This window comes from Notechis scutatus, chromosome 5 (assembly GCF_049901735.1).
Source record: "Notechis scutatus isolate UNSWTSFEM ecotype Mainland chromosome 5, rNotScu1.2, whole genome shotgun sequence".
Classification (NCBI taxonomy): domain Eukaryota; kingdom Metazoa; phylum Chordata; class Lepidosauria; order Squamata; family Elapidae; genus Notechis; species Notechis scutatus.
Genome location: NC_142013.1, coordinates 61,746,334 through 61,769,962, shown reverse-complemented (window position 1 = coordinate 61,769,962; position 23,629 = coordinate 61,746,334). Strand labels below are relative to the sequence as shown.

The following is a 23,629-nucleotide window of genomic DNA, read 5'->3' as shown; positions in this document are numbered from 1 at the left end:
AAAGTCGGTCGCTGAATACACCCAGGAATTTCAGGAGTTGGCGTGCCACATGTGAGGTTGGTCCCAAGCGGCCCTGATGGAAACTTACAAAGATGGGCTGAATGAGGACATCTACCAAAGCTGTATCTCCACAGGGGCTCCTCGAGATCTTCAACACTGGTATATGTTGGCAGCCGATGTGGAGATTGATTTCACCAGAAACAGATGCAGGGGTGACCCCAATTGGAGTAAGCCTCTACATACTGCTCCAAGAGAGGCTCCTAAAGTTCAAAAGAATGGATCAGTGGTGAAACCCAAGTCCACAGCATGCTTCCAATGTAGAAAGGAAGGTCACCGAGCTGCCGATTGCTGCACTAAACTGAATGTCAAAGGAACATCTGTTGGAGGGAAGAAGGTTGAAAAACCTCCAGCCAAGCAGCATGAAACAGCCCTGAAGGCCGTGGAACTCATTGAGTTCGCTCCTCCAGGAAAAGGAGTTGGGAACTGACTACCTCAGGCGATAGTGAGTCCGATTCCAATGTTGATCCTCTGGTAAGTAAACAAGTGGGCCCCATGACCATCCCAGTGGAATTAAGGGTGCCTTCATCTGGCACCCAGGGGAAGATGTTAGCCCTGTTGGACTTTGGGTGCAAAGAAGTGGTGGACAAATTGGGGTTGATATTAAGAATGTTGAAAACACCCATAGAATTTTGCCAGTTAGATAGATCAGTGACTGGGGACGGCCGGGCCCATTTCATAATGGAGCCAGTGGAAATGTCAATGGGGAAACACCAAGAGACTTTGTGTTTTATTATGGCCCCAGGGATGAAGCATCCCCTTTTACTTGGATTACCCTGGCTTCAAAAGGTGGACTGGAGAAAGGGTCTGCTGTGCATTCATTGTGCCCAGCTGCAGAAGGGGGGAAACCCCTAGTAAGGCCCCAAGGACTCCAAGGAGCTGGCATCAGTGGCAAGTGAGCACATTGTGAGGGAGGAGAAAATTCCAAAAGAATATTGAGATCTCAGGAAGATTTTTAGCGAGAAGGCTTCAGATATGCTCCCACCCCATTGCTTCACTGACTGCAGCATAGAGATCCTTCCTGGAGTGAAACTCCCAAAGCCAAAACTGTATTCGATGACACCGCGAGAACTGGAAGAATTGCAGTCTTTTATTGATAAAAACCTAAAACGGGGTTTCATCCAGCCTGCTAGGCCCTGAGTGGCTGCCCCAGTGTTGTTCTGAGAAAAAAAAAGATGGCTCTTACTTAATAGTTAAGTTAACTTAATAGTTAATGTGTTGATTATAAAAACTTGAACACCGTTTGCATAGAAAACGTTTACCTGCTCCCTTTAATGAAGGACATGTTAGCTCACCTAGCCAAAGGTAAGATCTTCACTAAGCTTGATTTGAGAGAAGCTGACTATAGAGTTCAAATTAAGGAGGGGGATGAATGGAAGACTGCTTTTAACTGCCCTTTGGATTGCTTTCAGTTTAACGTACTTCCATTTGGCCTGCAAGGAGCTCCAGCTGTATTCATGCAACTGATAAACGAGGTGTTGCATGAACACCTGTACAAGGGGGTGTTGGTTTACTTAGATGATATTCTTATAAAGAGGCACACCATGGAGGAGCACATAAAGTTGGTGCGATCAGTTTTGAAAAAACTCCAGGCTGCCGAACTGTATGCTAAGCTATCAAAGTGTGAGTTTCACCAAAGGAAAATTGACTACCGCATATTGCATGAATGGATAGAAATGGATTCAGAGAAGGTTTTGGAATTGGCTCCCCCATGCACCAGAAAACAATTACAAAGTTTTCTAGGTATTGCTAATTTCTACCATCAATTTATCCCGGCATTTGCAAATATTGTGTTACCTATTACAAACCTCTTAAAGACAAAAGGAGAACTTAAACCAAAGCCCACAATTGGCTGTCCCAGAGCCCAAGGGAAGGGGAATGTTGACCTTTCTAATGATTTAACTGAATAGTTAAAAGGATGATTGGTTTTTATCCCTCTCAAATGTTTGTACTATTCGTGACAGCCTGGCATGGGTGGGTGCAAACTCATACATCCCTGCCAGTCTTAGAGGAGCCATTCTAAAACATGCCCATTATTCAAAAGTTGCCGGATATTTTGGGTTCATTAAAACCCTGCACTTAGTTAAATGGCAGTTCTGGTGGCCATCTTTGAAAAAAGACATAGAAGCTTATGTCACTAGTTGTCCAGTATGTGCTTTGGCAAAATGACCCCTTGGTAAACCAGCTGGTCTGCTTCAGAATGTTGCTAGGCCAAATGCCCTGTGGAAAGAAATCTCCATGGATTTCTTTGTGGAACTAACTGAAAGTGGGGGAAACACAGTCATTTGGGTGATTGCTGATCTATTTTTCAAACAGGTACTCTTTGTATCTTATGCAAAGATTCCCTCTGCTAAAACATTGGCTAAACTATTTATTCTACATGTGTATAGACTACATGGTGTTCCTAAACGCATAATTTCAGATAGAGGGGTACAATTCACTTCTAACTTCTGGAGAGAATTTTTGAAATTATTAGGCTCTGCCCCAGACTTAAGCTCCACCCACCATCCTCAAACTAATGGGGCTTGTGAATGAACTAACTCAGTACTGGAACAATACCTTAGATGTGATGTAAACAGATGACTGGGCTGATTTATTGCCTTTTGCAGAGGTTGCACTGGGTTCACACCATTTAAAGTAGCTACTGGTCAGGATTTTGTACCCATTCCAGAGCTCCCTCAGGAGAAACCCCAAATTCCATGGCTGGTGGAGTGGATAACCCAGCTCCAGCTTACCTGGCCTGTTACCCATAAAGCATTAGATGATGTTTATCAAGCCCATAAAAACAGGCAGAAAAGAAAAGAGTTCTACAGAGAAACTACCAAGTGCGAGATAAGGTCTTCTTGTCCACTAAGTACTTACTAACCACCCAGAAGTCTAAGAAATTGGGGCCCAAGTATGTTGGACCCTTCCCAATTGTACGAGTTATGAATCCTGTCACAGTACAGTTAGAACTGCCAAAAACTCTAAGAATCCACCCTGTATTTCATATTAGTTTACTGAAAACTGAACATACCTCCCCTCTTCGAACTGACCAGCCTGCCCCTCCAGTTCACCTCCTATTTGAAGGTGAACAGCATTTTGAAATTTCTGTTTTAAATTTGGGGCTAGCCTACTGCTGTGCCAGAATGGTTTTTTCTTCATCCTGATTGGTTGGGAGTCTTGGTCTGTGTTTATTGGTCTTGGAGTTTGCTGTGTTCTGCTTGATTGGTGTTTCTAATATCTTCTGTCTGTTTTGTGGCTTTTTTTGTCTTGATTGGCTGGCAATGAAGCCTGATGATGGCAGATGAGATTCTGCCGAAACGTTGCTACAACTTTAAAAGCACAACTATAATGACGTGGGAAAATACCCGAACAAAGCTGAATACCATACATGTAAGTACCCGTGAAAACTTAACATACATACACACACACACACACACACACACACACACACACACACACACAAATATATATATCAGGATTAAGCCTTATTACATCAATATACTTTTGTTGCTATCACTTCAGACTCAGTAAAAGTACTTTTTCTCAATCTAAATGGAATTGAAGGGTTCCTTTCTTGGGTTTTGAATGAGGCACACCTGACAGGAACTGTGAATTTGGGTCTTCAAATCCTGATGCAGAATCAGTTACAGAACAAACCACAATGGATATGGAGCATTCCCCTAGGAAGGGGTGGGTTGTAGTCAACAATATAGAAACATAAGTTAGAGCATGTTAAGACAAAGTATTTTATAAGATGGCTAAATATATTGCCTGTTACTAAAAACAAAACAAAAACAATCCAAAAGGACATATTTCATCACCACAATATGTCTCATCTCTAGCTCATAGATACATTTGAAGTAAATCAGAGGACTGTCAGACTTGTAGAAAATTCTGAATAATCTGAATCATGTAGTTAAATCTACTCTAATAGGTTTTATGCATGAGGAAATATAGTACAATGTATCAAAATACTGATATATTTTAAAATACATCTTCATCTGTTTTACAGACATTTACAGAGGGAATGGTAAAAATATTTATACAATGTACCATTTAAGAATCCAACTGAAGATCACCATGAAGCAAAATTTCAGCTTTAAAAGAAGTGTGTGCAACATGTTTATTTCTATTGTGCAAGTCTTATGTACAATCCCTGAAAGCTAAACTAGACAGTGAATTTTGTTGTTCTCTCCTAAATTTATTTTATGCTACTATAAATGGATGGCACATTATGAATGCATGGTGGATCACAGTTAGACCAGAAGCAGCAGAACATATTACATATTTTATAACATGGCTCAGAGGCAAGTTTACTATTTCCAGATACTGTTTTGACTTCTTAGAAATTTAGACTTCTTAATAATGATGTAGATTTTAATCAGAAATTTTTCTATGGCAGAAATGACAGAAATTATGATTAATACTGTCCTATCTAACATGAACGTCTCTACCTCTCCTTTACAACTACATAAATTAATGACCACCGAGACATTTGGTACAGTATAAGTACTTCTTCAGTGAATGAGTCAAGATTTTAATATTCTGTTGGCTTCCGCTTTGAGCCTCTTCGCGGACAGACCGACACCACGATTGTGCGCAGTTTTGATCCATGCTCACCACTGGAGCGCCCCGAGCCGGCTGGTTTTGGGGCTAAGCACCCCGCAGAGGTGGTGAAGAGGGGGGGAGACTGCCAGCAGGGTTGAGGAGAGCCACATCTCTCCTCCTCAGCTGGCCATTACTCCCTTTCCCAAAGGCAGTTGCAGCGGTGGTCAGAAATGGCCACCTCAAAGAAGAACTCGACCAGAAAAGAATGTGCAGGAGGAAGATAAGAAGAGAAAGTTTTGGTTGACTGGGTTAAACTGCAAAAGCAACAACTTAGGTACCCTGGAATTTAAACTAAAAAAAAAAAAGTAACATTGTTCCCAAAGAAGACTTTGAAGCAGCGAAGGAGAGAGAAAAGGGAAAGGATTTGGTTTTTTTTCTTCTCTCCCTTTCCCTATACTGACAACTAAGAGATTTAAATAAGAAATTGGAAAAAAAAATATCCACTTTGACATCAATAGGCATTTAAACTGAAAATAAATTGTCAAAGGGATAATAAAGTTTTCTGGATACTTAAAAGCTTTTAAAAGCAGGAAAGGAGAGAAAAAGAATAAAAGGGCAGGATCTGGAAAAAAGGGAGGAGACTGCCTGGAATTAAAAGGAATTTACAGTAAAACCTCAACAAGATTTTAAAAGATACATTTTAACTGAAACTTGGCAACAAAATAGTAGAACCCCAGGAAGAGAAAGTGGAAAAAAGAAGCATGAAGAAACAGCTTGGGGGTATTTGGATTATTTGGTGAACCCTGGGTTTTTGGTTATTGCATTTAAATGACTAAAATCAATCGGGTGGTTGTTTAAAAGTGTTTAAAATGGCACTACTTTTAGATGAACTGAAAATGGAACTTTAAAAGTACAAAGAAGATGCACAAGAAGGTAGAGGTTCTTTTGGCTTCGTATTTCAATTCTTAGAAATGGAGATCGGGAACTATGAGAAACAACAAGAAATGCCTGCAGAATAAGAAGACTGGGACAAAGAAGAAGCCATCTTTAATGAACAAGTAATTTTATGTGGGGGGGGAAGGAAAGGGGAGAAAGAGAATGCAAAGTTTAAGATTTGAAAAAACAACCAAGAAAAGGAAGAATAGTTTGAAAAATAAGTATAATATTAGAAAGCAACAGAAGAGGGGAATACAGAAGAGTAATAGAGGTAGGGAGACAAGGGGGTAAAAAGGGGAGAGAGAAGAGAGGGAAGAAGGAAAGGAAAAGAAGTTATAAAGGACAGAAACAAGATATGGAGAAACGGCCTATTTAGAGATAATGGGTGAAAATTTAATTGAAAAAGGGATTCTGCAAAGGTATATAAGATAGTATTGTTATATTAGAAATAGAAATAATTTTAGAAAATATGAAACAATGTATGATTAAAATGATTGATAAAATAGTTATTGTAATCTAGTGAAATGTTAATAAATAAATGAAATAAAATGAATGAGAGAATTGAATTAGGAAAGGATGGGAACGTTTTAATTATTTAATGTTTTATAAAATATAAGGGAAGAGAAATAGGGGGGGGGGAATTAATTACGGAAAGCTTATAAGTGTTCCCAAGGAAGTATGATATTTAATTGAAAAGAAATGTTAAAGATGTTAAGACTTTAATGAATACTAATGATAGAACTTAATTGGAATGGAGTGAATGTTTTAATTACATATATTTATAATCATTTTTTAAGAATATAGTGTGTATTTTAAGAATGTACCAAGCAGAATTCAATTGGAAGTTATGTATTATATTGAATGTTATAACCTCAAGGTATATATTGAAGCTTAAATAAGAGTTGAATGGATAAAATTAAAAGATATATACTCCAATTAGTAACTACAGGAGAAAATTTGTTTAATGAGAAAAGAAAATATGAAATTGAAACAGGACAGACAAAAGTATAAATATAATGATTTGAATTGAGATGAGATAATTAAAATAAAATTGAGAAAATTAAGAGAGGAGAAAAACTATGTAGAAAATGTAAAACAGTAATAAGATATGGAATAGAACATAAAAGTGAGCATAAAATTGAGTTTGTGTCTGTATGAAGAAGTGTAACCCGGGACCATGCTATTTTCAAAAAAAGATGTTTTATTTGTATTATGGTTTTTTTTGTGAAAACCCAAATAAAACTTTCAAAAAAAAAAGATTTTAATATTCTGTGAGAACAAGATAATTTTTCTCCAGATATGTTTTCAACGTTACCCTTGATTATATATTTTCATCATGCCTGTCCTTACACAAAATTACTAATATTTTCATGATATTTTGTAAGGGAAGGCGGACATAAATTGCACGTCTCATATTCTCTTCCAAAGAAAATAATTTCAAAAATGCCCTCCAATCCTCAGGGAACCACACTAATTACTAATACTCAGTAGCCACATTGTTACAACTCCAACAACAAATAGATGTACAGATGACCAACTTACAGGTTGCCACAATATAACTAATGCAGCAACTGGGGCAGAATTTTCCTCAACTAACAAAAGGAAAGCATACTTTACTCTTGTTATTGTTAATTTGGAGGGCGGAACTTCCTGTTCTTGTAGATCCTGGGACAACTACTATCTTCATAGACATAGAAATGGTATAGAAGTTAAAATTGCTGACCTAATCCCTATAAAGCCCAATGATTCTTAAAAGTATGTATGGTAGCCAATGGTATTTAGTCTATTATGTGGTTGTTTCTAGTCCATGGCAACTAGAAACTTAGCTTTGAGTAAGGTATTGGTGACCTGTAACAACTGTAGTCCACAACAAAGCAAGAGAACTAGTTGCCAAAATCCAAGTCCAAGCATTCAAAGCAAGGTTGTATTGTACAGGAAGTAAAGATTGTTGGAATTAATATCAGATTTTGCTATTTACAAATAAAACAGAGTTAATCAAAGTAACAAGAATCAAAAAGCTCAGATTAATAATATTAGATAAAAGGAATTAATGGAGCAAATCAACTTTAATGGAAATCTCTGAATTCTGTTGCAACCCCATAAACATTCAAAACATGTTCTTAAATATATACTGTATAGTTTTAAAACAGCTATAGGATTATCTGTACTGTAATTTTTTTTAACTTTCCTTACCATCAGTAACTTGAACTTCATCATTAATTGGGGATGACTTGCTCTGAGAAAGAGTTAACATTGCAGTATCTTGGAGTATTTGTGAAGCAGTTGTCCCAGGAACCACACCAGTTAATAGTACTTCTATCTTTTCCTCCAATCTACTGCAGGCACGGCAGCATACAACAGCTAGAAAAAAATGTGTGAGATATTTTTTAGTTTTCATAACTTTATCTTTGAGCATATTATACATGAAGAGCCATTGAAATATGTAGAAGACACTTGTTACAAAAGTAGTCAGCATCTTAATTTGAAGGATATGTTTCTCACACTTGAACATCACAGTATTATCACAATATTTATAACAACATTGACACATCTCTGAAATATATACCAAAATAACTTTTTTAAAAAAAATTAAAACAAACTTTATTTACAAGAATTAAAAACATACAAATTTGAAAATACAAAACCAATAATGTATACATAACACATTCCTCTTTATATTTGATATTGAATTTGATACATCCTGATAATCATTACTAATCTTCACACATTTCCATTAACTATCAAATCTTAATCACTGCATAACTTGCAATACTTTACTAATCTTCTCGTTGGATTATAACTATTTATTAATTAATAATAAATAATAATATATTCATACTTTTTAAATAATAAATAATAAAATATAGGGAATATAAAATGCTAGTAATAATAATGTAGAAGAAAAGAATATTTAACACCTTTGTTATTCTTCTACATTTCATAAAGACAGTTGCATATAATTTGTTTCTAGGGTTCATTTACGTGTTTTCCCTTTATGGTCTACCCAGTTGTACCATTTGTCCCATACCCTATAATAATCTGTGTCCTCCTTCCCATTGATTTTGAGTGTAAGCCTCTCCCATTGGGCACACTCATACGTTTTTTGAATAGTAATATGTATCAGTGGTACATTTGGATTCTTCCAATATTGTGCTAATGAAATCCATGCCGCCATCAATAAGTGGATGGTCAGATATCTTACTTAAGGGGAACAATCCCCTTTAATCATTCCCAACAAGAACAGTTCAGGTTTCCACTCCAGCCCACACTCTGTAATTTCTTCTATCCACTCTTTTATTTTTAACCAATATTTCTTTGTCTCAGGGCAGGTCCACCATAGATGGAAATAAGTGCCAAAGGGAAATTTGGCATTTAAAAGAACTTTTTATTCATTCATGTAAAAATAAATCTTGGTCTTCTTTCATCTTAGTCTGGAGCTACAAACTGCTTTAAAGTTCCTGCCTATTAGTATGTAGAGATAGTGTCTAAACAAGAAACATATTCATCCATTCACATTGGGCTATTTAGTGCATATTTTAATCCAAGCAGAATTTGTGACCCTCGGATATAGCTCAGGAGGCATCTGAATCTTCTATTATCCAGTAAGGATTTAGAACTCCAATAAGCTGTGAAACACCTATTTAATTAAAAAAGAAGATACAGAAGAAAGGCCTGATCCCAATGAAATCAACTGCATATAGCCTTTCAAACACTATAATAATCCAGATAAGAGCAGGGGTGGGTTTCTACCAGTTCGCAACGGTTCTATATAACCGTTAATGTCACCGGTAGTTCTCAGAACCGGTAAAACCGACCCCTGATTGGCCCCACCCCTCTCCACCGCTCGTACGGGCCAAAAACAGGTTTTTATTACTGCGAATGTGCGAATATCCCTTCCTCCCCCGCCCACCTCTCCCTTCGCTGCCCCAGTCCCTGCCCCTGTCCACTGCTCCAAAGTAAAAAGAAACCATATTTTTTAAAAAAAACAGGGTTTTTTACTGTGCATGCACGAAAATCCCTTCCGCATTCTCCCCACCCGCCCCTTCCTTTGCTGCCCCAGCCCCGCCCCATCCGCCGCTCCAAAGTGAAAAAAACTGTTTTTAAAAAAACAAACCATTTTTTACGGCGCATGCGGGAAAATCCCTTCCGTATTCTCCCCGCCCACCCCTCCCTTTGCTGCCCCAGCCCCGCCCCTATCCGCTGCTCCAAAGTTAAAAACCCATTTTTTTTAAAAAGTTTTTTTACTGTGCACGTGCAAAAATCCCTTTCTCATTCTTCCCGCTCTCCCCGCCCTGCCCCTACTTATAGCGCGTGTGCGCTAATTACAAAAATTTACCCACGCGGCGTCATCGCTCACATCACCACCAGCAGCAGAAGCAGAAGCAGCAGCCAAGCCAGCCAGCCAGCTGTCTGTCCCTGCCTGCCTTCTGCCGTCTTGCTGAGTGAGGGCAAGCCACAAGCCCCAGTCGCCACCGCCGCTAACCATCCTGCCTACCTTGCCCTGCCTGCCTCCCGCCGCCACCACTAGCCATCCTCACCCACCCTGCCTGCCTACCCCGCTGCCAGCCTCCGAAGATATGGATTGGTAAGTACGATCCTCCAACCCGGTCGCCTACCTACCACCGCCAGTCCCGGTTGCCCGCCCCATCTTCCCTCACCATTGTTGCTGCCTTCCCTTCCCACCACCGATTGGTAGTGAGGAGGCAAAGCAGCAACTCCTGCTGCTGGCCTGGTCCCCTACCTCCTCCTGCCGCTGCCGCTGCCCCCAGCCCGGTCAAGAGCCAACTCTCGGGCCGGGCGCCACTGCCTCACTCACATGGTGGCCACCATCTTGGCTAGGCCGCTGGCCCGCCACCTTTCCCTCGCCCGCCACGGCCCAAGGTTTGCTGCCTTGCCTTCCCACCACCATTGGTAGTGAGGAGGCAAACCAGCAACAATGTTACATTGTTTATAACAGATATTTTTGCTCCCATTAAGAAAGATTTAAAAGGAAATAATATCTCTAGAACCTTTATTCAATCAAGAATTCTTGCAGCAAACCATTCTATTGTCTGGGCATAATTAAGTCATCTCCCAAAGCTTTTATCTTCTGCAGTGCTACCTCAGACCACTCATACACATTAACCAATTAGTTTGCCAATTATCCATCAAATGCCCATGGCTCACAGAAAACTTTCAGCCATCCTGTAAACTTGGTTTCTCCTTCAAAGCAAATTTATATTTACAGTGTTCTTCACAGTGTTCTCAATATAATTCTTTTTTGACCGTGATGCCATCTATTATTTCTCATTATTTTCCCTGTATCACTTTTTCCCATTATAAGGGATCCAGTATTTATTGATGAAGTATTTATTTGCACTGTTCCACAAACATGCCTGGCATCTTCAGGATGGTACCGAACTTGTGGTGGAGTTTGCTCAGCCCTGCTACCTTGAATGTTCTCATTTCTTAATGTTTAAATTTTTTCCAAAAAATGTCTTAATTTTCTTAATTACTTTTAGTACTCCATCCTGGATTTTGCCAACTGGACCACTGAAGACTGCAAATCTCATTTGGTGCTGCTTATTTTTTTTAATCTAGAGATGTATAAATATAGGCTTACAAATTTCACTCAGTCATTCTTACTGATACATATCCAACTTAAAATCTGGCTAGTTTCCACATGTGTAGAATTCAAATAGTAGGATTGGTTCCCAAGACTTACAAATCCATGAAAGTTTTTCCTGATCCAACTTGATATTTATTTGCAATCCTCCTAATAATGTTTCAGTAGAATGCGTTGCTTCTTTCATTTCAAAAAAGAAATACTTTTATTCAAATACTCTTTATATCTTCATACTTTCTATTCTGATACTTTTCTGCATGGTGCTGGAGCTGAAATCTGCTTGAGCTTTTTGGCCTGCTTTAAGAGAGTCTCACATTCAGCATCTTTCATATTCATGCTAATATACTGCATAAAACTACATTGTTTTTCTATCATGGCATTATATACTAAGTGGCTTGATGCTAGTGCTAAGCCACTGATATTAGGTGGAGCTCTTGCCTTACAATCAGGAGGCTGTGAGTTCGATCCTAGATAGAAGCAATATTTGGAATAGACTCTCCTGCCCAAGTAGGGGGTTGGACTAGATGACTTCCAAGGTCCCTTCCAACTCTTGTTATTCTAATATACTGACACTGTCAGGTGAGGCTCAATTCAAAATCCAAGAAAGAAACCTTAGACTCCATTGGTTTAGAGAAAAGGACTTTTACTGAAAATTGATATGGTAGCATCATTGTTACTGTAGTAAACTAGCCTGGTCAGGCCCTAAGCTTCTGATCTTGTCCTCTGGAATATCACTCCCCAGAAATCAGGTTTGCTCTGACTCCAATGGCTTTCCTTAAGGCCATGTATTATTCCCAAGTTTGAAGTCCTGGGTGTGTGATTGAGCCTTTGTGATGGTAACACTGATTGTGTTGGTTGTTTTTTGTTTTGGCCACTGTATATATTATTTAGTGTTTTGTTATGATGCTTGTCTTTATTCATTTAGTCTGCTGAGAGTCATGCATTTGAGATGAGCGACATAAAGTGATTGATTGTTCACAAGTAAGTGAAAAAATAAATCTAGCACTCACATTTTCCCACTAGTCCCATTTTCATCTACATCATGTGTGTCAAACTTGCCGTGTGACACTGCCGTCAAGTGACATTTTACGTTTTTTCCATTTGTGGAGCTGGGATGGGCGTGGCCTGCACATGACGCATCTGGCCCATGGCCCGCCAGTTTGATACCCTTGATCTACATAATGTGGAGGGGAGGCAAGATGGCTGCCATGTGACACCTTTTATCCTATTATAGCTACTTATATATGGATGTAAAATAAGTTATGTTTTATTTAATATTATCTATAAATTAATTATGTTAGTTTTATTTTATTAGTAGTAGTAATTTTAGTTTTTTAGACTTAGGATTACATAGCATTTAGGTTTTTGATTAAGAGTTCTGGAATTTATCAGCATTTGTTGATGCTGTGAGAGTATGTTTAAAAAAATTTTAAACCATCCAAGGATGCAGAAAAAAAGGCCAGCAGCAAAAGCAAAAAGGGTGTTGAAAAAAAAACTTAAAAGGAGACATAAATTGGAAATATAGTTGGGAGGAAACCCCAAACACAACATGGCAGTAACGACAACCAGACAACCAAAGATAAAGGACTTATTTCAAATAATGGACTCTGCAAGTAAGTTGTCTTCTCTTTTTTTGCTCTTCCCCCCCTCATAACCTCAGTAAATAAGCCCTGTTCCTTGCTGGAGTGGGAGTGGGACAGTGGTGGGATTCAACATTTTTTACTACGGGTTCTGTGGACATGGCTTGGTGGGCATGGCTTGATGGGCGTGGCAGGGAAAGGATACTGTAAAACCTCCATTCCCATCACCCACCACAGGGGGAAGGTTACTGCAAAATCCCATTCCCTCCCCACCCCACTAACCTGCTTTCCAGTTCTGTTCTCCTATGCAGGGCAACAAAAGAAGACCCAACCGATCACTTGGGTCTTGGGAGGCAGAGGATAGATGGGGGTGGGGCCAGTCAGAGGTGATATTTGCCAGTTCTCTCAAACTACTCAAAGTTTCTGCTACCGGTTCTCCAGAACTGGTCAGAACCTGCTGAATACCAGCCCTGGGGGAGGAGGAGGATTGTCTTTCTCTGGAAAATGAGGCTCGATTGGGAGACAGAGTGGAGAACAAGAATAATATAAGAGCAATTTTAAAGGAGACTTCGATTTAGTTGCCAAGAATTGCCTCCTGACAGCACCAACAGTTATTGCTATATTTGACAACCCTTGGAAGCAAACAAAAAAATTTAAGAATTAAAATCTCTAATGGGAAACTACATCTCTAAATTAGATAAGGAAACCAAAAGCAAAGCCCATGCTTCAAAACATACTCTTAATTCACAGATAGCTCACATGGATTGGGGGCTCCAAGATGGAGAAGATACAGAGGAGAGGTTAGTCCTACAGAGCTATGTTTTATACCACCAAAATCCAGCCTCTGCTAAAGCCTGGGCAGAGAACCAAGACAGGGACAGTGTCTTCAACCCTGAAAATTCCAAAATATTAATAACTAAGCAAGGAACTCTACTAATAAGGATAGAGCAAGATATGGGTAATAAAGAAGAAAATTCAGATCTACTTAATGGACAGTTACAGTTTATGGATGATGATGAAGAATTAATCCATCAGTTTGCCACCCTTTGCCCAGGAGACCAACAGCTGATTCTCAAGAAAATTAGAATTAGTTCAGTAACAGAAACTGAATACTCTGCTTCCCTTTTGCTGCTTTTCTGAGGAGTTGTTACCAAGCTTGGTTTCTGAAAGTATCAAATCCCCAACAAATAAAGAGAAGGCGTGTCAGCCCAAAGCAAAAAGTAAAGGAAAAGGATACTCAGAAGATATGACGGTACAAGTCCAAATTAACCATCCAGTAGAACAATTAGATAATGAGAAGGAGGGTCAGAGCCAGGGGTGGGATTCAGTTTTTTTAACCGGTTCTGTGGGCATGGCTTAGTTGGTGGGTGTGACTTGGTCATGTGACTGGGTGGGCGTGGCCAACTTGACATCACTCATGTCAAAGGGTGCTTCTCCTCGCCTGGCCTCTCATGACAGTGGGGATGCTGCAACAGTCATAAGTGTGAAAAATGGTCATAAGTCACTTTTTTCAATGCCATTGTAACTTTGAATGGTCACTAAATGAACTGTTGTAAGTCAAGGATTACCTGTACAAAAATACAAAAAGCTGCTTTGATTGCAAAAAGCTGCCCTAAATACCAGTCATTAGATTAAAAATGCCTGCAAGCCGGAGTTACAAATCAGGCCGGGTCGAGAGCACCTTGAGGAATTAAAATAGTTAAAATGCAGTGAAAACTTTCAAGCAGCCATCTCTTGCTCATAAAGTTTGCAAGCCATCTCTTGCAAACTTTAGCAGAGATGTCATTTAAGCTCTCCAGAAATAGCACACCCAGGAAAAGCAATCCTTAGATCCATTTGTACCACTTAAAAATACCAGCTGGTCTCACTTACCTCATAAGATATCCTAAGGAAATCATTCAGATTTAAGGAAAGGTCATATGCCTCCCACAAGGGCAGTAAAAAAAATCAGTGCCAAGCTTGCATCCTGTGTCTTGGAAGTATACCCCCAAAGGACAGTGCCAGATAGTACTAACACAGTGAGGAACACCCCCTCCCCAGACAGAAAAAGAAACCATGAGGCAGGAAAAGATTCAAACACAATACAAATACTTAAATCACAACAGCAGCTATTGTTTGTTGGAGCTGAATAGGGAAAATTATACCATCAATAAACACAGGATTAAACATCACCAAGCACAGAATTAATCTTCACCAAAAACCAGTTTTAGACCAAAACTCCAAAAGGGTATGTAAACTCGCATTTGAATCTTTCTAGCTAGCCAAGAAGCCTTGTTGAATGTTACTCATCTTGGTTCCCTGTTACTAACAGCTTTGCTTCATTATTCAATTATTTCTTCAAAGTGCTAATTGTCCAGGGAAGTATTTCCTCCCAACAGCAGTGTAAAAATCCCTTCCCCTCAAGAAGCTCCGGAGACAGGAAGTCTAGGTGTTCTGGTAAGAATGTAATGAGGGTGGAAAAAAACAACTACCGGTTCTCTGAACTGCTTAGAAAGTTAACAAGGGGTTCTATAGAACCGGATAGAACCAGTAGAATCTTACCCCTGGTCAGAGCATTCATCAGTGGAAAAGTCAATTTCAGATCAAAATCAGGGGAATACTAACAATCAAGATACAGAAGAGCAACAATAACTACAACTTATGAGGAGGAATATTGAATTCTATAATAGTATTTACACAGGAACTGTAGTTAATATCAGGGGTGTGATTCTACCGGTTCCATTACAGTATCCTTCCCCTGGAGTGGGTTGGAAATGGAGATTTTACAGTGTCCTTCCCCTGCCACGCCCACCAAGCCATGTCACACCCACCAAGCCATTCCACATCCACCAAGCCACGCTCACAGAACCAGTAGTAAAAAAAATTGAATACCACCACTGACATATATCCTTACACATGCAACTCAGTCCATTTAAGTAGCATGCTAGATCTCTTTTGTATATCAAGAGATAAAGTTGACCTCTTTTCAGAGGTTACTGTACATTTAGGGCAGGGGTGGGCAAACTACGGCCCGCGGGCCACATGGTCTGTCCAATGCGGCCCGCCCCTGAAAAAAAATCGCTGCCATTGGTCTGTCCAATCCAGCCCGCCCCTGAAAAAAAATCACTGGGCGTGGCGTATTGCCCTGTGCTGTGTGGCCCCCAAAGCTGCAAAACAGTGCAGAGCGATCTAGGGGTAGGAAAGAAAAGAAATTTGCAAAGGCCTCGGCTGGGAGTTCGAAATCACCTTCGAGTGCGACCTCTCCGAAGGTGAGTCCCCGCCGATCCCCCTTTTTTTTCCGGGGCTTCCAGGCTTAAACTTTGCAAAGGCAAAGCTTGCAGGCTGGAGCGTCTTCCCGCTGAGGAGCGGGAAGGGTTCCGCCCAGCAGGCGGGCGGGCTGCTTGGAGCCATCTAAAGCTGGGCCACTGCTGGTGGAGCCTTGCCCTGCCTTGGTGCCCCGTTTCCCGGCTCAGCGGTCCTGCTCGGGCGGCACTTTAAAAGCCTGCTCCCAGCACCCGAGCAACTTCCCAGCAACTTTCGGCTTCGTTTTAACTCGCGGGCGGTCGCGCCTGGCCCTGAGCCGCGCGGCGGAGGGGAAGCCCGGAGGGCAGGCGGGCTTCTTGGAGGAGGCGACCCGGTGGCGCTTTGGGCTTTCTCTCCGCCGTGCGGCTCGGGCAGGTGCGAGCGCCCACGAGTTAAAACGAAGTAAAGTTGCTGGGAAGTTGCTCGGTTTTCCGGGCTTCCAGGGCTTTGCAAAGGCAAAGTTTGCAGGCTGGAGCGTCTTCCCGCTGAGGAGCGGGAAGGGTTCCGCCCGGCGGGCGGGGCGGGCTGCTTGGAGCGGGCTGCCATGCGGCTTGGGGCGAGGCGCGAGCGCCCGCAAGTTAAAATGAAGCCGAAAGTTGCTGGGAAGTTGCTCGGATTTCCGGGGCTTCCAGGCTTAAACTTTGCTCGGGCGGCACTTTAAAAGCCTGCTCCCAGCACCCGAGCAACTTCCCAGCAACTTTCGGCTTCCTTTTAACTCGCGGGCGCTCGCGCCTGGCCCCGAGCCGCGTGGTGGAAGGAAGCCTGGCGGGCGGGCAGGCAGGCTGCTTGGAGGAGGCTCCGGGCTTCCCCTCCGCCAGGCGCGAGCGCCCGCAAGTTAAAACAAAGCCAAAAGTTGCTGGGAAGTTGCTCGGATTTCCGGGGCTTCCAGGCTTAAACTTTGTTCGGGCGGCACTTTAAAAGCCTGCTCCCAGCACCCGAGCAACTTCCCAGCAACTTTTGGCTTCCTTGTAACTCGCGGGCGCTCGCGCCTGGCCCCGAGCCGCGCGGCAGAGGGGAAGCCCGGTGGGCGGGCAGGCTGCTTGGAGGAGGCGACCCGGCGGTGCTCCGGCAGCAGCAACAACAGGCAGTTTCGCCCGGGCTCCGCTCAGGTGTCCGGCTGGGGCTGTCAGGAGTTGCTACCGCCAGCGCAGCTCCGTGCGGCTCCAGTCCTGCATTGCCTTGGGAAGGAAAAGGCAAAACCAGGAGCCGCTGAGCCTGAGCCTCCGGTGCCACTGCTCCCGTTGCAAAGCACCGCCGCGGCTCTTCCTTTTTGCCTTTCCCTTCCCGAGGCAACGGGACTGGAGCCGTGCGGAGCCGCGCGGCGGTAGCAACTCCTGACTCAGGGGGCCTCCGAGGGGAGGGAAAGGAGGAGAAGAGGGGGGGAAAGGGGGGGGCGATTCCCAAAAAATCTTGTGCTGACCCGGCCCGTCTGTCAAATTTTAAAAGTCAATGCGGCCCCCGAGCCAAAAAGTTTGCCCACCCCTGATTTAGGTGATGAAAGTGATCATCAGCCTGTTAGTGTAACATTACAAGGTCGCTCAGATCTAAGATCTATAACATGGCTGACAGATGGCTCACTAAAAACATAGAGGTGGCCCAAAATAAAACGTTAATTTGAGCTAAAGTTGACCCAAGGCAATATCACACAGTCTTAAAACAGACAATGCTTTTAACTGGGCCAGAACAATCCAGTCATGTCGGTTGAGCTCTCCTTGGGTTGTTCACTACTCCTTTTCTTTCACCTTTTTGAAAATCCGGGCTGGCTGAGGAACGAGCACGAGCTGCACTGGAGGCTTCCCTCCTCCCCTCCTTCTCCTCTCGTGGCCCCCTGGCCAGCTCTGGCAGATCCAGGAAGGTACACATGAGTGGGTAGACCCTCCTCATGTCTTTGCTATGCTTTGGCCAAGCCCAGCTTGGTTCGTGCTCATTCCTCAGCCAGCCCAGATTTCCAAAAAGAAGAAATAAATAAATAAATAAAATGTAAAGAAATAAAAGGAGTAGTGAAGAGCCCCAAGGAGAGCTTGTTGGTTTGGCCCAGCCTCGGCTTTCCAAGAGAGAAGAGACACAGAGACAGAGAGAGACAGAGAGAGAAAGATACAGAGATACACAGAGACAGACAGAGATACACAGAAAGATACAGAGAGAGGGGGAGAGAGGGAGAGAGAGACATAGAGACAGACACACAGGGAGAGATACAGAGGGGGAGAGAGAGGGAAGATAGGGAGGGGGAGAAAGAGATATAGAAAGAGAAGGGGAGAGAGAGACAGAGATACAGAGAGGGAGATACAGAGATAGAGGGGAGAGAGAGAGATACCGAGAGAAGGAGAAGGGGGAGAGGGGAGAGAAATATACACAGAGATAGAGGGGGGAGACGGGCGAGAGAGGCGGGAGATATATACATAGAGAGGTGGGAGAGAAGGGGAGGAAGGAAGGAATGAAGGAAGGAAGGTAGGTAGATAGATAGATAGATATATAGATAGATAGATAGATAGATAGATAGATAGATAGATAGATAGATAGATAGATAGATAGATAGATAGATAGATTGATAGATTGATAGATTGATAGATTGATAGATTGATTGATTTGCTTTGTGGCTGGGTAGGCATGGCTAGGGGGTCATGTGACTGGGTGGGAGTGAGTGGAGTTTGTTAGGGATAACATTGTTTACCCTAACTGGTTTGGGTAAAAATAATAAATAAGGTATCATGGTTTGTTAGTTAAAGTGTGTGTAACTTTAACAGCAAGAATGTAATTAAGGGTGTGGTTGTAAAAGCACTATATAAGAAGCGAGGCAATTCCAGCTCTCTCTGACTTACTGATCCCTAATTACTGGATGGACTGCGTTCTTGTAGGAGTGTTGATATTTTTCTCAACGGAAAGAAGATAAGATTGGACTGATTTATTGTAAGTGTACTGACATTGGCTATTCAACACGGACTTTGCAAATAGAGTATCCCTGACAAGGCTTGACTGATATGATATATGACTACTGGACTGTTTATTATGACTATGCTATAATTCTTAAATGGAATAAACAATATTTTTGATAGCACAAGCGTATCTGTATTTTTACTGCGTGTTAACTAGAAAACGTATCTCACACATTTACCTGTCTTCCTATCTGACTTCGCTGCACGTTCTGTTTAGTTTGTTTTCCTTAACACCCATTGGGGAATCCAGGCTTAACACTGGTTATGGGCCCAGAGAGACTGCAAAGTCAGTTTAACTAGGATAAAAACAGGTTTATGTAAAAAGTGAGATTTTTGTGTTGTTACACGTTACAGTAAACAGACAGCTGTGTTTTATCAATTATAGTTTTATATCCATATAGTGAAACATGGCACAAGTCAGTCTACAAAGTTTGTCCCTTATATCCAAGCTGGATGGAACAAACTATGTTTCATGGTCTATGAAATGTAGTCTACTTCTACGAAGAGAAGGTCTGTGGAACATAATTGAAAATCCACCTAACGTAGAAGAATGGGATCCTGCAGATGAGGAAGATAGTCAAAAGATAGAAGAATTTAAACAGAAAAATGAACAAGCACTTTGCATCATAGGATTAACATTAACTGATCAACAACTTGTTCATATACGTGGAGAGCAAACAGCAGTTGGGTGTTGGCAAAAACTGAGGAGGATTTATGTCAGAGATAACGTTGGTGCTCACATAAATCTAACACGGAAGCTTTTCCACACATATCTCCAAAAGAATGGTGATATGCTGAGTCATTTGAATACTATGAAAAGCATTTTCCAAGAACTTCATGAGAAGGAGTTAATTTTCTCTGAACTACACCAGGTCTACATAATTCTATCTTCATTAGACGAAAGTTTTGATGACTACGTAACTTCCCTTGAAATATTGCCTAAAGAAAGCCTAACTTTAACTGATATCACTGGCAGATTGATTGAAGAGGCCAGAAGAAGGCTTGAAAGAGATCAGTTAAGGAGGGAGCAACCTCAAAAGGAAAATAATGAATCTCCTACTGCATATGCAATTAAAAAGTGTTTTAATTGTGGGGGGAGAGGACATTTTGCAAGATTTTGTAAGAAACCAAAGCGCCAGAATGCAAGCCAGAATGCTGTAAGCCATCAAAGAAGAAATAAGAATAAGAAGTTAGCAATGTATAGTAATGAAGTTGTAAAAAATAATTTATGGGTGGTTGACAGTGGTGCGTCCCACTGTATTACAAATGATAACAAAAAAATTGTAAAAATGTCCATGAGTTCACAGCATATCTCATTGGCAAACGGATGGAAACTGAAGGCAAAAGGTGAAGGTATAGCTCATTGTTCTTATATAAATCAGAACGTAAAAATGTTATATGTACCTCAACTTAAATTTAATTTGCTTTCAGTTAGAATGTTGGTTAGATTAGGATACATAATTACCTTTAGGGGAGATACTTGTTTAATAGAAAAAGAAGGTAAGAAAATTACTGCATCTTTAAGAGGTGACTTATATGTGTTAAATGATAATTGTTTAGAGGTGGCTAACACAGTTTATGATAATAAAAAACCTCATGATGAATGTATTCACTTGTTACACCGAAGGTTAAGTCATTTAAATTTTAAAATGATTAAGAGAACTGTTCAACTATCTAAAGGAATAAGTTTGAAACCTTGTAATAAGTATTTGCAATGTTCTGCTTGTAATCAAAACAAAAGCAAAGTTATACCGGCAAATAGAGTTGATGGATTTACTACCAAAGAGCCTTTAGAGGTAGTATTTGCCGATATAATAGGTCCTAAAAAGCCAAGTGTAGGTGGTGCTAGATACATATTAAGCATTATGGACCACTATTCTAGGTATGGTTTCTGTTTTCTAATGAAGAGAAAAACTGAAACGTATACAAATTTCTTTAATTGGTTAAAATTTGCAGAGAGGAAAACTAAAAAGAAATTAGTAACTCTTATAACAGATAATGGTACGGAATTTACAAATAATAAATTCCAGAGTAGACTTAGAATGGCAGGTATTCAACATAAAAAGTCTGTACCATATAGGCCTCAACATAATGCATTTATAGAGAGACGAGGCCAAACACTGCAATCAATGGGAAGGACAATGTTATCTGATTCTGGATTACCTGACAATTTGTGGGGAGAAGCTATAATGTGTGGTAATATTAAACAATGTTGTTAATTCAACAACAGGTGAATTACCATTCACTTTGTGGCATGGTAGAAAACCTGATTCACACATTTGGTGCACCAGCATGGGTGCATATCCCTACACAACTCAGGCACAAAGGACAATTATATTATATTATATTCACACATTTGGTGCACCAGCATGGGTGCATATCCCTACACAACTCAGGCACAAAGGACAACATAGATCTAAAAGATTAATTTTTGTTGGATATCAAGCAAACCATAGATCTTATAGATTCTGGGAACCAGGTACATCTAGAGTATACTGCAGTGCTAGTGCACAATTCCTAGAACATATAGGATGGAATAGATTAGAGCAGGATTCAGATAATGATGTTATTATAGAACACTACAAGAGGCAGAAAGAAAAGACTAGTTATAAGAAAAGTCCAATTAAAGAAGAAATCCATGAAGAGCAAATAGAACCAGATCAAGAGGAAATAATTGATCAAGAAGAGATAGATAGTCAAGAACAGGAAATAAAGGAAAGTCCACCTGTAAGTCCTGTTATACCTAGACGCACAACGCGTATAACCAAACAACCTGAAAGATATCAGGCAAGTATTGTTTGCCAAGTAAATAAAGTTCCTACTAGCATAGATGAACTTAAGATGTATCCTGCTAAGGATCAGGAGAATTGGCAAAAGGCAATGGAAAAAGAGTTAAATTCATTAAAGGAAATGAAGGTTTATGAAGAAACCAAATTACCTCCAGGAGAAAAATCCATTGGGTGCAAATGGATATTTAAAGTAAAAACTGGAAATAATGGGAAAGTAACTTATAAAGCTAGATTAGTAGCACAAGGATTTAATCAAAATGTATATGATTATGATGAGGTATTTGCACCAAATCTTAAGGCTACAACTTTAAGAGCAGCTTTAGTATGGGCAGCTAAGAAGAATTATATAGTTAACCATTTAGACGTAGAAACTGCATATCTGCATGCACCATTGCAGCATACAATATATTTGAAAAAACCAGTTGGTATAAAAGATAATAAAGTAAATAGCAATGATTTTTGGAAACTCAAGAAGAGTTTATATGGATTGAAACAATCTGGCTATGAATGGAACCAATATATTGTGAAAGAATTAAACAATATAGGGTTTAAATCTGGTTTAGCAGATCCATGTATGTTTAAAAGAGAAAATAATGGAACGGTGTCATTATTGTTATTATTTACAGATGATATTGCTTTGATTACTAAGACCAATAATGAAGCTACTGAGATTATTTCATTATTAGCCAAAAGGATAAAATTAAAGCATTTAGGTGAAATTAAAAAGTATCTAGGATTGACAATTAATAAAACCACAAAAGGATTTAAGATATCTCAAGAGGATAAAATTTGCCAATTAATTAAATTGTATAAAATGGAACTTTGTAAGCCTGCAAAGACTCCAATGAGTCAGGAAATTTGCAAAATGGATGCTCAAAGTCCCAAATTTGATAAGACCATATATCAATCTTTGATTGGTAGCTTATCATATATAAGCAATTGGTCAAGGCCAGATATAGCTTATAGTATTAATCAGCTGGCACGATTTTTTTTTTTTTTGGAAAAATACTTTATTAGTTTTACCTTTAAAAGAACAACACAACTACAAATTATGTACAACAAAAAGACAAATAGGCCTTGGCATAGACCAAGAGGGAGAGAGAGGAAAGCCTAAGAGAGGGGAAAGGGAAGAGTAAGGGAGGGGAAGGATAGAGTAGGGAAAACAGTTAAAATAAAACCATATTTTGTGACTGTCTGTAAGATCCTTTCTTCTTCAAAAGTATCATCGGCGGTGCTTTTCTTTATCTCTGCTTCGGAGGCCCTCGGCCATAATTTTCCTAGAGGTGATCTATCTTTGGTTTAGCCAATTATACAAAGGATTCCAATTGTTGTAATATGATGAGGATTCTTTATTTTTTAGTGCTTGGGTTAGTTTGTCCATTTTGGCGCATTGTAAAATTTTCTGAATAACCATATGTTCAGTGGGAATGGAAGATAATTTCCAGCACTGGGCAAATGCCAGTCTGGCTGCAGTTAAGATATGAATTACAATATACTTCGATTTTTTGGGTATTTGTTTATCGAAAATTCCTAGAAGGAAGGACTCTGGTTTGTACTCTATTTGTTCCTTGGTTATTTCCTCTAGCCAGCGCCTAATTTTTTGCCAGTACTTCTGGGTTTCCTTGCACGACCACCACAAATGGAAGAAGGTACCTTCTATGCTTTGACATTTCCAACAATTGGGGCTCGTGTTGGGGTGCATCTTCGCCAATCTTGAAGGTGGCAGGTGCCATCTATAAAACATTTTATATGCGTTTTCTTTATAAGCTACTGATTTTGTGATCTTAATGTTCCTGTTCCAGATCCTTTCCCATTCTGCTAGAGTAATGCTCCGTCCCACGTTTCTGCTCCACGCAATCATATTTCCTTTGACAATTTCTTGTTCTAATTCAGTTTCTAATAAATGTTTGTAAA

General features: G+C 40.4%; 1 protein-coding gene across 1 annotated transcript in view; it reads right to left on the bottom strand.

The window, feature by feature from the left end:
* The window catches only part of LOC113424465 (cilia- and flagella-associated protein 47), an 851,958-nt gene that overhangs the window by 676,926 nt on the left and 151,403 nt on the right, over positions 1 to 23,629 (bottom strand). The window contains exon 12 of the mRNA XM_087966882.1: positions 7,720 to 7,887. Within this exon, the coding sequence (XP_087823008.1) occupies positions 7,720 to 7,887 (168 nt within the window). The remainder of the gene's footprint in view (positions 1 to 7,719; positions 7,888 to 23,629) is intronic.